Source organism: Notamacropus eugenii, chromosome 7, assembly GCF_028372415.1.
Source record: "Notamacropus eugenii isolate mMacEug1 chromosome 7, mMacEug1.pri_v2, whole genome shotgun sequence".
Classification (NCBI taxonomy): Eukaryota; Metazoa; Chordata; class Mammalia; order Diprotodontia; family Macropodidae; genus Notamacropus; species Notamacropus eugenii.
This window is the reverse complement of record NC_092878.1, coordinates 29,473,323-29,491,424: the sequence shown is the minus strand read 5'-3', so window position 1 is coordinate 29,491,424 and position 18,102 is coordinate 29,473,323. Positions and strand designations below refer to the sequence as shown.

At 39.2% G+C, this 18,102-nt stretch overlaps 1 protein-coding gene across 1 annotated transcript in view; it reads left to right on the top strand.

Annotated features, from left to right (window-relative positions):
- UBR1 (ubiquitin protein ligase E3 component n-recognin 1) overlaps nt 1-17,620 on the top strand; it is a 166,901-nt gene extending 149,281 nt beyond the window's left edge. The window contains 8 exon segments of the mRNA XM_072624518.1: nt 5,926-6,013; nt 7,412-7,545; nt 8,761-8,869; nt 9,747-9,803; nt 12,015-12,092; nt 12,468-12,638; nt 15,870-15,971; nt 17,308-17,620. Coding sequence (XP_072480619.1) covers nt 5,926-6,013; nt 7,412-7,545; nt 8,761-8,869; nt 9,747-9,803; nt 12,015-12,092; nt 12,468-12,638; nt 15,870-15,971; nt 17,308-17,449 — 881 coding nt within the window. The 3' untranslated portion in view covers nt 17,450-17,620.
- Nucleotides 17,621-18,102: the final 482 nt, after the last annotated feature.

Genomic DNA, 18,102 nt, shown 5'->3' with positions numbered 1-18,102 from the left:
AGCACTGTCAGGACATACGCAAGTACAGCCTTCAAGCAGTCACACTTCTGATTTACTAGGAAACAGCAACAGATTGACCAGTTGTTTTTTTTTTATCAGCAAATGGAAATGGACCAGAAAAGATCTCATTAGACCATTATTGAATACCTACCACGTGCAATTAAATTGTCTCCAAATCTTCTTTCTTTGGCTTCCCTTAGCCTTCCCCTACTACATCTTACCTCTTCTCTTAACCAAAGGAAGATATTTCAGAATTCTATACCACTTGTGAATCTTCATATAATACACTTTTTTTAATGCATAGTTTGTCTAAGTGTTAGGGTCATGGAAGAATACGAAGGAGTATGAGATATAATACCTCTTCAAAGCATTTATAGTTTTAGTTTTATAGCTAACATTAACCGCTAACAACTAGAACTGTAACAAATACCTTTCAGTGACCTCTGGTTTGGTGTGCTGGACCAAAATTCCAGTTGCTCTGACCTAGTTAAAGCTTTGATAATGATAGACTTCTTTGACTACATCCTTTGCATCACTAGTGGAGTTTTAAAAGCCTAGCTCCAGAAGGAGAAAATGAGACTGGAACAGAACTTTAGTCGGATAGATGTCACCCCCGTTCTATTTAGTCCAGCAGATATTTATTTGTCACCTCTTATACATACAAAAGGCATTTGGGATACAGTGACAAAAAATGAGAAGTACTCTCTCCCTTCAAGGAGCTTATGTTTTTGGTTTTTTTTGAAGATTTTGTTCTTTTGAGCAGTACAACATGTGCACAAGTCAGAATACTATAACGAAAGCACTCACCCAGTTCAGGCCAATAATCATTAAGTACCAGCAAGGTGCAAAATATACCCAGACAAAAACAACAGCATCCAACCTGCAGGAACTTGTGTCTGCTAGAAGAGACAACATATTATGATCATACTACTTAGCATTTACATAGCGCTTAATGTTTGTAAAATGCTTTACAAATATTCTCATTTGATTCTCTTAACAGCTCTGGGAGGTAAGTACTGTTATGGCCATTTTACAGATGAAGAACTGGAGTCAGGGGCTATTTGACTCGCCCAGAGTCACACAGCTAGTAAGTGGATTTGAACTCAGGTCTTCTTGTCTCCTTATCTAGCACTTTATCCACTGCACCTCTTTGCTACCTGATGTGTAAACAGATAAGTAAATACAAAATCATTTGAAGAGGGTGAGAGCACTAGGAGAATCAAGAAGGGCCTCTCAGAGTACCTGAGCTGAGCCTTAAGGAAAGCTAAGGATTGCTAGAGGCAAAGGTGAGGAAGGTCTTCATTCCAGGTTTGGTACCTCATGGAGAGGTAAGAAGTAAATTCTCGGAGTCACAGGTAGGCCAATTTGGCTACAACAGAGAATGTGAGGGGAAGTAGTATGAGGTAAGTCTGGAATGGTCAGCTAGTTCCAGATTATAAAGGGTTTTAATAGATGAGCTAAGAAGTTTACATTTTGTCATAGAAACCCAAAGGGAACCACTGAAAATTCTTGAGTAGGAGAGTAATATGGTCAGCCTTATGCCTTAGAAGGACTATTTTGCTAGCTCTCTGGATGATGATTTGGAAAGAAGAGATTAAAAGCAGGAAGTCCAGATACTTTTAGAAGTCCAAGTTTGAATGATCATGATTTAAATTAGGGAGATGGATGAGTAGAAAGAAGGGCATGTATATGAGCAATTTTATGAGGTAGAATTGTCAAGACATGGCAGCTAAATGGTACAGGAGGGGAATGAGAAAGGAAGACTGTGGTTGTGAATCTAGATGACGGGAATCAAGGAATTTGGAACAAGAGTATTTGGAACACGTTGAGTTTGAGATGCCTTGCCTATGCGTTGTCTGGATGGAGACGACCAGCTAGCAGGTGCGGGACTATCTTTTCAAGAGAAAAATTAAAGTTAGACACGTAGATTTGGGTCAACTGATTAGAGTTAATATTTGAACCCATGGTAATTGATAAGATTTCCAATATAGTGAGCTTGAGAAGAGAAGAGAAAAATACCTAGGACAGAGCCCTAGAGAAAACCCACTTTAAGGGAGCAAGAAATGAACCAAGAAGACCACTAAGTAGCGGCAGATTGGAGGAGAAGTGAGAGCAGTATGCCAAGGAAGGGTAAGCTATCCAATATGGAGGCATGGGTAACTGTTCATAATTGCAGAGTGCTAAGGGGATAAGAACTGAGAAGAAAGTGGATGATAAGAATGTGAAGACAGCAGGAATAGATGGTTCTGAGAGTTTGACAGTGAAAGACAGGTAAGCTATAGTGTAATAGCTTGAGGACATATCAGGATCCAGTAAGAGTTTTTTATGGGTGGGATAAGAATAGAAATATTTGTAATTAGTGGAGGACACAGTTGATAAGAAAGGATTGAAGATAAGAAAGAGACAGAATGATTAAGGAAGCAAGCTCCTAGAGATGGGAGAGTTACCAGGAAGGAGGTTGCCATTGGCAAAGAGAAGGGACACTTGTGCTAGAGAGCTGTGAAGAAAGATGAAGCTGAAGAGGGATTTTGAGGAGGGGAGAAGAACTCCCCATGGATGAATTACTTTGTTTCTCCAGTGAAATAGGAGGGGGTGGAGGAGGATCCCAAGAAGCATAAAGGGAATCCAGGAAGAATAAAAGCTTTGCCTCGTTTTTCAGTTGAGATTAGATAATGTAAATTTGTAGTGAACTCAGTTAACACAGTAATGTGACTTCTTCCAGTGGCATCAGCTTGAGAAGGAGCACAGAAGGCAGATGGTAGGGTTGTTTCGAAACGGAGGGTTAGCAGGATATGAATGGCAGGGGATAAAAGCAGTCACAGATAAAAGACAGTGCATGACTGAAATGGTCCAACAAACAATGGAGAGAAGAAAAAGGGAAGGCAGAACAAGATGAAAGAGAGGAAATGGAGGCTGCAGTGAGGACAGAAAATACGTTTATGAACCAGCGTGCCTGAGGGAATGTCAGCAGGTATGTTAGAAGTCTTCAGGTAGCAGGCAATGTTTAGACTCAGTAGAAGACTGTGATCTAGGTATTGAACTCCTTGAAAAAGAGGAAGAGTGACTCAAAAGCTAGCAAATGACCAAAACAAGGCTTCAGGTAGAATGCTACAGACAGATGGAATGAACCGCAGAGGATGATCATGGTGTTAGAGAGAGGATTAAGATGTGGCAGTGGGAAAGAGAAGAAGCCAGTTCCTTTATTGAAACATGAGAGAAAATGCAATAAGAAATGTTAATGTATCTTCTAAAGAAAGCCAGGCATTTGTGAGAGAGGAATGTGGGAACAGTATGAAAAGAAGAAATCAAAGAAAAATGGAAGTTTGTTAACATAAGTTGGGGATTCTAGAGAACATAATGGAAAAGGAGGATAGAGCAGGAAACCGACTGGGAAAATGGTTGGATTGAGCTGGGTGGTGATTAATACAAAGAAAGGCATTTAGGGAAGGGGGCTCTTGACTGAAGAGACAGGGATCAGGGAATAGAATAAGTACTGATTTAGTAGTTACAGCTACTAGTTGTCTGGAACCTCTACCTTCCAGCATCCTGTGATGATGGAAGTTGGGGATAATATTGTTTTCCATGACTAAAGACTGGACAACAGGAAGTCGTACTAGAGACCTAGATCCCCCAGGACTGTAATGAGTTCTGACATGGTGCTAGCTCAGGCACATATCTTAAAATGTTAGGAGGTGGAACACCCGGAGAAAATATCACCCATGTGGCACATGCACTCTGGCAATCCTGGTATCCAAGTTCTGGATCTTTTGTCATTGAGCCTGTTATCAGAGAACCTAACTATGGTAGCTTTATATCCTTTCCTGGGATCCCAGGCTTTCCATTTCCAGGCCCAGTAGAAATTATATAAATAGTTATATATGACATACTATTCTATAAACCCGCAGTTCACAGAATGTGGTCTAAGGGCATCCCTTGGATCCTTTCAGGGACTCCACACGATCAAAAGTATTTTAATAATGATGACTACGCCACTTTATATTCTAATATAAGTATTGATAGATATAACCCACATAAACAAAAGTTTTTTGGGTGGCCCTCAGTAATTTTTAAGAGTATAAATGGGTCCTGAGACTAAAAAGTTTGAGGACCACTGATATATATTAAAGTTTAAAAGCAATATAACATATATGTGTGTGTGTGTATCACCATATAGATACACACACGTACCTGTATATGCGCGTTTACATATATGTGTTTGTGTTTATGTATGTGTGCCATTGACCACGTAGTCTTCCTATCTGATCTAATCCCTACCCTACATCTTACATCGGTTGATTTCCTGTTGCCACTATTGAAGTTCAGTCTCACAGTACACCTCACCTGTACTACATGTACTACATGTTCTTCTGCCTTTGGTCTCCCCCTACTCCAGTCCAGTGTAAACAGATCTCTTGTTTCCTGTATCAAAAACCTTTGTTCATTCCCCATTATCTGCCAGATGAAGTCCTTGGTAAGTCCCTTACTGTGTCTCTCAGGACCTTCATTGATCCAATTCCAGCCTAGCATTCTAACTCTATCACTTAGCGCTTCATGAGTCTTCCATTGGAGAACTCTCCATTGCCAGCACATTCTTTACACATTCCTACCTCCATTCCTTTGCTCACATTTTTTTCCAACCCCTGGAATTCCCTTTCCTCTAGTTTCTTTCTCTAAAAGCTCTTCAAAGCCCAGCATCTCTTTCTTGATTTCTTCTCTCCCAGCCTTGCCAGTGGAAAGGAATTTCTCTGTGACGTCTAATAGTACTTTATATCCGTTTTTTCCCGTATTTCAGTTTCATATTATAGTTATTTGTAGATATATCTTGTATTAGCTTCCCTCCTATATTGTAAGTTTTTATTCATCCTCACATCCTTTAGAACACTTAGAACAGTGTCTTGTATGTGGAGAGGGAAGGGAAGGGAACCAGTATTTATTAGGTGGCCACTATGTGCCAGGCACTGTGCTCCACAAATATTATTTTATTCAGTCCTCTCAGCAATGCTGGGAGGCAGATGCTATTATTATCCCTTTTACAGTTGAGCAAACTGAAGCAGACATATTAAGTGATTTGCCCAAGGTCATATAGCCTGTAAGTGAGGTTTTCCTCACTCCAGACCTACTCTTTCCTGCTGCACTACCTAGCTGTTTTGCTGGTGATGTACCCTAAGGAAACTTTAAATGAAAAACTTGAGGACACATAAATAATATGAGATGGTAGAACTAGCCTTACCTTTAATACTCAATACTTCTTTGAGTATTATGGACAGTTATGGGATCAGCCATTAAGGAGAGATATGGAAGGCCCAGAGAGAGTCCAGAAAAGGAACCCAGAAGACTAGAAGCTTGAGATAAAATAGCATTTTTTCAGCCCAAAGGCATAAAGGTAATTTAGTAATAGTTTTCGGGAATATGAAGAGCTTCCATAGTGTTGGAATGAGTTGACAAGGGAGGTTTTGGAAACCCCTTCTCTGAAAGTTTTTCAAATTAAGATAGATTCTCATCTCTCTGGGATGGTTTAGGTGTGGCCTTGCCTGAAGACAGGGGATGAACTAAGTGACCTCCCAAAGTCTCAGCCTTGTGCTTCTAGGACTGAGATTGGTGGCAGCAGCAGGAACAGCATTGTGCTTCCCCATTTGCAGGTTGGATTCCTACCAGCCTGGCTAAAATCCTAGGCACCCAGGGTAGGTGGATGACTGCTAATCTATGTGGTTATCATGTTAATGGTCAGCATTTATTAAACACCCATATTCAGCAAAGTTGACTTAACAGTACTAATCTGCAGAATTAACCGTCTGGAGTCAGAAGTCCCCTTTTGCATCTTTTTAAGGAAATATACAGCATTTCGGCCCTGTGGAACACAGGGTTTCCAGTTTGTAACTGAGTAAGAAATGAGTACAATAACTTTGTGGATCGTTTTCTCCGCAGACAGCCTGCCTGGCGATTTACAGGAAGATAGCGATGAGGCTCGCTCCGCATCTTCTCTCTACTCAGAAATCTCTCGTTATATGGGTGGGTAAGTAGCCCTTTGAGTCGGTCCAGGAATTCTTTCTGCCAAGAGAAGTGGGGTCTTATGGGAAAGACATACCCGCCCAGCGGGGGTCCAGTCACTGTGGGGAAGAGAAGAGAAACTGAGAACAAAGAAATGTATTAGCATGCTGAGGAGCTCTGACAGCTCTCTGAGAGCTGGTACAGGCTCCTAGGGTACCGGTGTGCTTTTTGTAACCTTGCAAGCCCACTTAGACTCCACAGAGAATCAGCAGTATTTTGCACTGTTAGCTAAGAAAGTAAAACATTTCACAGGAGAAGGAGAAATAAGGAAGGGGATCCGCTAAAGGAGGAAAAAGGGAGTATAGTTTTATTATAGCTTTATTATCAAAATAAGAAAGCATTCTCTTTGAAAAGTCATGAGACAAGGAGAAGTGCCTTATGAAAAAAAGTCTTTTTAGATCATACTGCAAGGTTTCTTATCCAAGCACAAAATGTTCTCATATACATATGTGGCTGTTAGCATTGGAAAATTATTATAAAGGCCTTTAATGTGTGACTTGATTTGCTACTGGTGAATAAATACAAATTCTATGATAACACAAGATGATTTTTCTATGAATTAAGGCCTCAGTAGATCATGTGAACAAATAACTGAAACTGCCGCTGGAAATAAAATGGATTTTAAACTTTTTTTCAAAGGAATGTTTTAGTAATACAGCAAATTGTTCTTTCAGTCCTATAACCCAGCTGACCCTCATAAAGCCCTTCATTTAGTGACACACTTGCTCACATTAAAGCACTTAAGACCAGTTAAGCAATGTAAGTAAAGTATGTTGATAACACAAAACTTTAAAATATAGTACTTCTGCTTTGTTTCTGTGTGTCTGCTGCCTGGCTTCCCTAGTCTTCCTTTTTTCTCTTTCGACAGGCAAATAGCAAAACCAGGAGACTATTGATTGATATTGTAGCTCCTTATTTATGTTAGTATTTTTTGATTTACATTTTATTAGTGAAAGTTAATACTGTCAAGAGTAGGTTCAAAGAATATGGGTATTAAAGTCTGAAATGTATTACAGCATGAAATTTTGAATTTCTTTAATTTTTTTTTTAAACCTAAAAGTAAAGGTAAAAAAAAAAGTAAAAGTAAATGCCTTTTATAATGAAAAAAAAAGACAGGAAAAGAGTAAGGGAAAGAGAAACTGGTGAAGATTGCTATAGAAATATTGTTTTTTTCTCCCAGAAAATTATACAACTAATTCTGAATAAACAAATCTTAAAAAAAATTTTGTCATAAATAGCAATAAAATAAAATATAGGCACAAATTCTGCATTTTTTTTTTAAATGAAGGACAAATTTAAGATCTTAGGACTTCATTCTTTTCAGTGTTTTGATCAGCAGTCTTTTGGAATTTCTGTCCTACAGATGCATCAGCTGTGATGTTCCTGGTTGGTATTTATGGGATTGTCTGAAGAAAGGTATTACCCCTTATCTTCGATGTGCTGCTTTGTTTTTCCATTATTTGCTGAAAGTGCCACCACCTGAAGAATTACTTTCAGGTAAATAACAATGGCATTCTGTATTGAAAAGAAGCCAGAGAGCTTATTCTTTCAACTTCAAGCTCAAGGGCAGAAGCAGTACAGTTTAATAAAGTTCAAGAAAAACCACATGCCCATGGAATCGGTTCTCATACTGCGTATGTGGATTAGCCCTGGCACCATGCTAATACTGAGATCTAAAGAAAGCTGTCCTCATGTTCCCTAAGTCACCTCTTGGCCGTGTTTAGAATGGTCCTTTCACACATGCACACATGAAGCATGGCCAGCTGCAGTTGGAAGCAGTGTCATTTTTTCCTTTATTTGGCTATAATTATAGGTGGTTGCAACAAAAGAGAGGACCTCCTACCCTAGCCCTCAATGCCTGACCTGGGGAATGTGTATTCCTGTATATAAAAGCAAGAATAAGGTCCATTTTACTTACAGTAATACTCAGTTGGACTAAAGATTCCTACTATGCTGCCTGACAGTCAGCTAAATAGCTGAGCTTTTCAGGATCATCTGGTTTTAGATTCTTATTCACCAGTTGCTTAATTCTTAGAGTTTGGCTGTTATTATTTGGACTCATATCATAGCTCATATGGTTTTTAAGCTGGAAGGGAAAAGACCTTCGCATCTATTTCCATCTTGTCATTTAATGATGAAGTAACTGAGGCCCAGAGAGCTTTTGACTTCCCCAAGGTCATCTGTATTGAAAGTAACAGTCAAGAATCAAACCAGACCTCTTGATCCAAATCCATTTCTGTACTAACATGCCATCCAGAGCCAAGAGATATTTCTAACTTCATCCTCACTCCATTTTTATTGTGGTTTTCTGAATTAGCTTCTACCCACTATCCACTTTGAGATTTGAGTTCAGGAACCAAGAGACCCTCCAGGTCTTAATGTTTCTACAAGCTTCATTCTTTTCTCTCGGTGTGTTAATTGAGGGGGTGAATTCACCTCTTAGCTAATAATCTACTTTAGCCAATATATATGCCTTGTAACTGTAAAGATTATTGATAAAGTAGGTGGCTTTTCCCCAAGCAATTAAGAATATGCAGATTACCTCCCAGTGTTTTGTTTTGTTCTCTCATATAATTTCACTGTGCAAATGATGACTTATTTGCAGACTTGTTTCATAAAGAGAAAGAAAATGGAAAATAAATAGAAACTGTAATAATATGCTCCCTAGTATGGAATAATATGCTCATTAAATGTGTTTTTCTTCTCTTGCAGTTTGTGAGGAAGGTCAGTTCAATGCACTCTGTGGTTACTTATCCTTACCCAGCAATCTGTTCCTGCTTTTTCAAGAATATCAGGATACTATAAGCCCATTGCTCCAGAGGTACTAAGCAGGCAAAATGTCATTTTAACTCGGTATTGGGGCAACACCTAACTTTAGAAATTTGAAAGGACTGCCTTAGACTGATCAGCAATGAGTGAACAGGGCTAGTATTGGTTTATACCAGTTAGGAGCTTAACTGCTTTCTCTCACTCACTCAATAGAACGTCTACTCTGCTGGCATTGCTTTCTCAGTAGGGAAGATAGGGAACTTTTCTTCTCAATTCCTGCATCCATTTTCATCCATTTTTTGCAAAAAAAAATTTCATTTTAAAATTTATTTTTTTAATATCCATCCACTCAGCTTTATTTGTTCTGTAGACTTTTTTCTATAAATGAGTTGCTTCCACTTCTTCTACCTCTCTCATTCTTCTCTCTTCTTTTCCCCTCTCTTTTTCTTTCCTCTCCCTTTCGTTCCCTTCTTCATTTTCTCCCCTGCCTTTTTCTTCCTTCTCTCCCTTTTCCTCTCTCCTTCTTGACCCTCTCCTTTTCCTTTTCTTTCTCTCCTGTACTTCGCATTTCCCTTTCCTAAATAAGTTAATCAGTTTTAAAATCTGTCCCGATTTGTGTTGAGTATAATTGTGATGGGTTATGCTCATTTTAATCAGAGTTTTATTATTCTTAGAATTTTGGACTGTGGAACTTCCTATGTAAGTTTATTCAAATAATATTCTGTGTGTTCCATTCCAACCTTTTTAATCAAGATCCATGGCATAATAACAATATAACAGCAATAGAAGGAAGGAATTCAAGGAAAATGATATAGACAAGATGTCAGCTTAAAAGAAATGTGATAAAAAGGATAGGAGAAGAGAGCTGCCTTCTTGGCCGTTGTGATCTCTTACTCACCTTTTTTTGGTTGTTGTTTGGGGCTCTCCAGGTGGTGTTCTGATCCTGCCTTACACAGCTTTTTGAAAGGAAACAACCCTGTGGTCAGGTGGGTTCTACTTTTTCAACTTTCTTCTCCTCTCAGGTTGTACATTCTGAAGTAGCTATTATGGCTGCCCCTGTGCATGGAAGGGATCTACCAACTTACTCCTTCGTCCTCTCTTCCCTGGTGTGTGTGTGTCTGTGTGTCTATGTGTCTGTCTGTGTGTGTGTACACACATTTTTTAAAAATGTGTGCATTCTTTGCCTGAAATTAATTCTTCTCCCATTCTCTTTATCTCACAACTCCTTGATCTCAGCTCTCACTCTTCCTTCCTTCCTCCCTGCCTCTTATAAAGAGGTATTCCCTTTACTTGCTGAGACTAACCCCTGTCTATGTACACTGGATCCCATCTCCTCTCACCTTCTCTAGTGCATTGCATCCTGAATTATCCTCCCTTCCAGATCCTCAACCTTTCCCTATCACTGACTTCAAACATGTCCAAGACTCACCCAACCCTAAACAACTTTTACTGGACCCTATCATCTCCTCAAGCTATTGCCCAATATCTCTCCTCTTTTTCTTGTCCAAACTCCTTTGAAACAACAGAATGATAGTATTTGCTGTACAAATGGATTCTCAAACCCCTTGCAATATGTGTGTGGTATGTATATATAGTTTGGGAACCATCCTCAATTAAAAGTCACTGAAATAACCTCCCAGTGTTGGATGCCATCACCATCTACATGTGGGGGAATAAATCTGGGGCAAATAGAACTCAGACTGTCACAAATGAGGCTTTCACCACATCTTCCTTATCTCCCATACTTCTTTATGTAAACATTCCTAGAGAATAGAAAACTTTACTCTTGTCTGTAGTGCCAACCATTTTGTTCTTGAGGTCAGTTTTTCTGTTACATAGCAAAAGGAAGGACATAGAATTATAAAGAAGGAGAGAATAAGCTTATCTAATGAAAGAACTAGAACAGAACTAGAAGTAGCCAGAACACCCCATTTGGAGACCTAACCAGGAGCTAACATCATAGCTGCATCTCAGTTTAACAGTTACCATCCAGAGCTTTGCACTGTACCGGCAGGATGGTGCTCAGGTAAAGCAGGGCACACAGTCTTACAGCAGATAATTAGAGAGATAATATGTACATATGTTTAAAAAAAAAAAAGACAAATTAAAATGTGCTATTGTATATCACAGACTCTTTTATTACAGGAATTCCCAGAAAGAAAAAAAATCCTTCCATGTTTAGAGAAGTCTTCATGATAAAAGAGGGTTTTGAGAGGATACTTTTAAGGATGTGCAGGATTTAGATAGGTGGAGAAGAGCAGGGAATTCATTTAAGAAGGGAAATAGTATGTTCAAAGGCAGAAATAAGCATAGCATGGGCTAAGCGATACGAGAAGGTCTAACTGCAACAGGTTCTCATTGAGGAGCTTCAGTGCAAAAATGACGGAGCCTAGAAATTATAGGAGAACACATACCAAGAAAGAACCACATGGGTAGGGGCCCCCACTTCCTTGCATTTCCGTGGGCAGCACAGGGCTGGTGACCTGGACGCTCCAATTGTGTGGCAGCCCAGAGCCACTCAGGGCACACACTTTTCTTAATAGAGTTTTTAGACAGAGAGGTGATGTGGCATTTGTGGGAGAGTGCCCTCTCACCAGTACCACAAGGCAGTGGGACATCTTAGATCAGTGATGTTTAATAAAAACGGGGTCACCAAATCATACATAAAGATCTCTGCCAACTATATTTTTGACTTAGAAAACCCTTATAGTAATATTATCTATGTTCTAATCTATTTTTAGTTATTTTATTAAATATTCCCAATTGTATTTTAATTTGGTTATGATAGAGTGTTTGACACTTGTGGTGTAGACTACTAAAATAATCTCTGAATTGCTTAATAAGGAATTGAGGAATTGATGACAGGGAGCTATGACACTATGACTGTGTCACAGGAAGCTAGCATCTGGGGAAAGGGAACAGAGTCCAGACTTACAGTCCATTAAGCACTTGGCTTGAGGCTAAACCCGTCAGACAGGGTTTCGTCAGCTCACAGGAACAGTGAAAAATAAAATTAAATAGAAATATGGAAGAAGTTGGAGGACTGAATCCCAGCATTATTAGTTTGCCTTTTGTTTAGTATGTAATAGGATTCAGTGTAGGGTCTGAAGCAGAGGGAGAGTAATTCTCTTCCTTCACCCTAGTCTGTTTTAAGTTTATACTTATATGAAATGTGATCTCTTGTATTAAATGCCTAGATACCCCAGAAAAAGAAATAAATTGATAGAACTTCCAGAAGACTACAGCTATCTCCTAAACCAGGCATCTCAATTCAGGTAAGAAGGAATTATTCAGAGATGGTGGTCATTTTTCCCCTTAAGTCTTTTGTTCTTTTAATTAAACAATTCTTATTTCTTCAGCTGATTCATGTACGATACAGTTTCCAGCATCCCCACCCACCTCTTGACATGATCCAGCCTCTCATTGTCCTTTCTAAAATGTGGCATCCATCTTGGAAATAGTATACCACATGGGATCTGCTGAAGGAAGAAAGAGAAAAGACCTAGCCCGGGGGGGTGAAATCTGTGGCCTCAAGTCCACATGTGGCCTTCTAAATCCGTCTGTGCAGCCTTTTGGCTGAGTCCAAGTTTTACAGAACAAATCCTTTTATTTCCTCAACTTCAGTTCATTGTTCTCTTTTTGCTTTTAAGGTGCCCAAGGTCTTCAGATGATGAACGGAAGCATCCAGTCCTTTGTCTCTTCTGTGGAACCATGTTGTGCTCTCAGAATATTTGCTGCCAAGAAATTGTGAATGGGGAGGAGGTTGGAGCTTGCATTTTTCATGCTATTCACTGTGGAGCTGGAGTCTGCATGTTTCTAAAGTACGTTATGAGTTACTAGAGATTTTTATGATGAATTTAGGGAATCTAGACCCCTTCAGTGGAACCTAACATTGGAAGATAGTTATTAATTATGGATAATGATGTGAAGTTTGCATATTTGTGTTAGTGTAAGAGTAAAGTTTAGATTATCTTTTGAAAAATGTGGCAAATTACTATAGCATTTAATAATTTTATGGAAAATTTTATAGATGTGCACTGAAACTTTGTTCATTGTTTTTATAAATCATAGTATAAAATGGTCATGGCTATAAAATAGCCAGAAAAACAGAAATGCAACTTTCTGGTTTTAAATTTTAAAATTTAAATTTTTTTTCAGTTTTAGAAATTTGTATATTAGTGACTCAGTAAACACTTGTTTTATATATATGTATATGTGTGTGTATACATATATACATACATACGTATGTACACACACACATATATAAAAATGACACCTACCATGTTCTGGGGATACATAGAGAGGCAAAAGATAGCCCCTCCCTTAAGGAGCTCATAATTTAATAGAAGAGACAACATGTGAACCACAATGTAGAATGTAGAAATGAGATATATACAAGATAAAATGGAAGCACTTAGCAGAAGTAAGACACTAGGGTTACTGGGGATCAGAAAAGGCTTCCTCTGGAAGGTGGACCTGAAGGAAGTTTCTGCTTCTCACTCTAAGCTCTTTCACTTCTCATCACCATCATTACCTCTTCTCTTCCAACAAAAGCCCTATATATCTAGAGCCAATAAAAAGCATAGATAAAGAAGCTGAACAAATGGAGGACTGATAGGCAGCTTTTTGGAAAAGAAGAAAGACCACCCTGATGTGAAGGAACTTGAGGAAGGGACATGAGAAGAAGTGTCTTTGAAGGACCCTTTTCTTGGCCACTTACCTTTTTGGGGCCTTGGTTTCTCCATTTACAGAATAGTGGGGCTGGATTAGATAACTTTGAAAGGTCTCTTCTAGCTCTCTATTCCATGTTTTTTTTCCATTTCCCATTCTCCCCATGTAAATACACTTTGCCTGTGCCAGAATTTTTCTGTATAAGCCTGTGGAGTATATCAGATTCAAACTTGGAAAGAAAGGTAAACACCTTTAAATGTATGGAGAAAGGAACTAGTTGTTTTTTTTATTGTTATTTAGCTATTATTTAAATACTTTAAGAAACCATTATTTCATCCAGGTGGATGAAACCAATCCAATGCAAAATACAAAACCAAATCCACCTCCTCACCTTAAATCACCTTTGAAGGTGATTTAATAAGTGTCTTGAGCCCTATCCCCAATCATTACCCGGTAGGCAGTCCTGCAGTGATGATCCTCCCCAAACTTAGTTATACTTCCTCAGACGACAGCAATACTTCATCACCAGGTTCATGCTCAGAGACCCTCCAGTTTTACGAGGATCTTCCCATGCTTGCATTTGACTGACATAATCTTCAAGAACTCACATTCAGACTAGCATAGTCCTTCATTCATCTTTACCACACAGTGACGCATTGGAGAAGGAGCTGAATAGAAGACCAATTGTTAGTTTTGTAATTGAGTTCGGTAATTCATTCAGTCAGTCTAGCACTTAGAAGTGCTTACTGCAGGCCAGGTATTGTGCTGAGCACTGGTGGTACAGAGAAAGGCAAAAACGCTGTCCCTACTCTCAAGGAACTCACATTCTCCATATACTTAGAAAATATATTCAAAGTAGTTGGTGGAAAGTAACCTCAGAGGGAAGACAGTAGCAATGAGGGCTCTTGGGTTTCAACTGGGAGGAAAATGAGGGGTGGGGAAAAAATGAGCAACTGGAAGCTTAGCCCCGACAAAGTACTAAAGCCTGAGGACCAAATTCCCTACATAGTATTTGACTCACCTGGGGCATCTGCAGCTACTAAATCAACCAGCTTGTCCTAAGGCTGTTTAGCTTTAACCTCATGGGTTTGTTGTAAGGATCAAATGAGATAACACAAATTGAGCGCCATGTTCATTTTTTCCCAAGAATTCTCTTTCTTTCTACAAGTTCTCTGGCTCATCTCTAGTAATTACTTCCTCCTACACAAGTTCATATACACATTCTCACTCTCCCACGTACTATTTAAGAATGAATACTTTTTGAGTACTACTGGGATATAAGTATATGAGAAGGCATTATATACCCTAATGATATTTACCACTTGTAGGTAGTGAAGGAATAAAATTTATAGAATTCTCTTGTGTTAAATTAGGGCTGGCAGACTATGGTCTTAAAGGCCAGATCTGGTCAGCTGTCTTTGTGCTGTCTGTGACCTAAGAATGTTTTTTACATTTAAAATTTTAAAAAATAAAAGCTATTCTTAGCTTTTCGGGGTCTGGATTTGGCTTGCCAGTATTCTGACCCTTTGTTGGATGGAGCTAGAAAGAGAAAACACTCCTCAACTTGAACCCCAGTCTGGCAGAGGTCATAAGATTTGTTAGAGGAACTCTTAAAGGCGTTCCAGCGCTAAAGTTTGATGCAGCTCTGCAGTTCAAATCTTTTGCTAAGCTCTTTCTGATACATCTTAGAAGATACTGACTAGAAGCTCCAGCCATTCTTCCAAGGAGGCTCAGATAGGACTCCCACTGGTCTTTCTTCCTGTGGTACTACCACTACTTCGGAACCAATTTTCCTTAGTCCTGCTGGATCTTTACTCTTTGAACGACTGACACAGGCCTCCTTGCTCTTCCATAAACAAGACATTCCATCTCTCAGCTCTGGGCATTTTCTTTGACTTGTCCTCATGCCTGGAATGCCCTCCTTCATCTTTACCCTGCTGGTTTCCCTAGCTTTCTTCAAGTCCCAGCTGAAATTCCACCTACAACAGGAAGCCTTTCCTGACCTCTCTTAATTCTAGGACCTTCCCTGTGAGGCTACTTCTAATTTATCCTTATTTGAACTTGTTTGTACATAGTTATTGGCATGTTGTGTCTCCTATTAGATTGTGATCTCCTCAAAGACAGAGACTATCTCCATCACCTGGAACAAAGTAGGGCGCCTAATAAATGTTAGTTTACTGGTTGACTGACTGACTTTTCTATAACCCCGACTTCTAAACACGTAATCTTCATAGAAGCAGCGATTCTTCTGTGCCCATCAACATTTGGATGTCTGTGCTTGTGGTTATAATGGATAAAAATAATTTGTTTTCTTTAAATTAGTTTTGGCACAGTGTCTCACCTAGTACTGTTATTATGTGAGTGACATTTTGTTCTTTCAGGATCAGGGAGTGCAAAGTGGTCCTGATTGAAGGCAGAGCTAGAGGCTGCTTGTTTCCAGCCCCCTACCTGGATGAATATGGAGAAACAGACCCTGGGCTAAAGTAAGAACACTTGATGTCATGCTGTCATGGGGAACTGGAATTGATTGCTTTTCTAGCTACATGCACACATCTGGACTGCAATGACCATTATAACACAAAGAAAGACTTGCAGACCTGTCCCGTTAGTACTATTGATTTGTTCTTACTCAACATGAAGCCACCTTCTATTTCACATAATATTTTTAATAATTTGCTACCACTCCAATTACCAAAGCATGAGATGGCATATTATAGTTCAAGTATTTTTAAACATGACCCAAAAACTAGATCACGATTTAACACCATTACAGAGGGCTCTAGGACACAGTCTGATTTTTGTTGTTGTTTTACTAGAATTTTGTTGTCCTTAATATGCCTCAAAAAGTGTAGGTGAGTAGTTCTAGTAGAAAGTTGAAACTCCTTAAGTTACACAGTTTTTTAAAACTTTTAAAGTCATTATGGTATTTCTTGTCCTATAGAATAGTAGAATCTGGGCATGAAGGGAAGAAAACTAAGAAAACAGGATGTTGTCAAGTTATGGGGAAAATCTTTAATGGTTGGGAGCGTGTGGGCTCCATTATTCCAGAAAGTATATCACTGGGCTTCATTATTGGCTCGGTCCAAGCCAGAGCCCTCTTGTGTCAACTGCTCTGTAACAGTTGCTCCCAGAATCACAAGATGACTCAAGTATGAATAATTGTCCTGTAAATCATTAAACAGAATATTACTTTAACATGATGTTTTTTGAAAGGAAAGGGAGGAATGAAGTTCTTACTGGGAGCCAGTCAATCATCCATGCCATCACCTCCTCCCCTTGTCACATTTTTGTTCCCAAGGTTAAGCTTAGGCCTATTACATTGGCCTGTAGTACCTCAGAGAGAAAGAATAGTTCTGACTTTTTCACCGGACAGTTGCCAGGGAGGGCGGCGTGATTCTAAGCGTCATGTTGACACTGTGAAAGCAATTAGTTTTGGTCTAAACAGCATGGAGGGGGTGAGGGCAGGGCAGCGACCTCTTCTCTCCTGAAAAGAACTTGCAGTTCCCAATGTCGTTTGAAGGTCTAGGCTCTGTCGCTCATTGACTTGTTTTTGGATTGTCAGAATTTAATTAGAGTAAGTTTTTCTTTCACTTGACCAAATGTGGGTAAATGTTCGCTCTATCTTTTTTCCCTCAATTCTTGCCCTGATAACCATTTCAGTAGAATAAATCTAAGTCTGCAAGCATTTATTAGGTGCCTACTGTGTGCTTAAGCGCAGGGTCCAGAGACATCTCAACATCTCAGACTATGTAGGCTGCCAGAAGGTATTGGAGATTGTTTGACTCAAGCTAACATATGTTCATTTCTTCTCCTATGAAGGAGGGGTAACCCCCTGCATTTATCTCATGAGCGTTATCAGAAACTCCATTTGCTCTGGCAGCAACATCGTATTATAGAAGAAATTGCAAGGAGTCAAGAAACTAATCAGATCTTATTTGGATTCAACTGGCAGTTACTTTGAGTCCCATTTCCACAGAAGAGTCACAGATGAAGGCAGTGATGAAGATGGGTCTGGAATTCTGGACACACTTAGGAAGACTGAGGAGGGGTGGGGGGTTGGTAATGGGGTCATTCCTCAGTTCCTGATTCACATCTTTCAATAAAATTACCCTTAATGGATTTTTGCTTTCAATCAGCAAGCTTGATGCCTCAAGATAAAGCATATGCATACCTATATCAACGTCTCTCTGTTGTAAAACGCTGAAGAAAATACTTATCTGCCCCACAGTTCTGCTAATAGTTTAAGGGAATTATTTTCCCCATTAGAGCCTTCCCTTCTTCAGTAATCATGCCAGAAATGGGAGGGTGTTTCATAGTTCTGTCTATGTATTTGGTGGCAAAAACACCATCTAAGAAGCTGTTGGATTTTTTTTTTAAGTCTTTCTGACACTCACCATCAAACTACAACTGCTCATTCTCATTATGACTATTTCTGGTCTTTTGTCCTTGCTTGGCTTTAATCAACTGGACCAGTAGTTATGTTGAAATGGCAGAAGAAAAGCAGTATTGACAAGATTACAGTTGAACATAATAATCATATTTCCAATCAGAAAAAAGAATGATGGAGGCTAAGAATTGTATTAGAATGGAGGAAAAATTCCAAAGAGTAAGAGT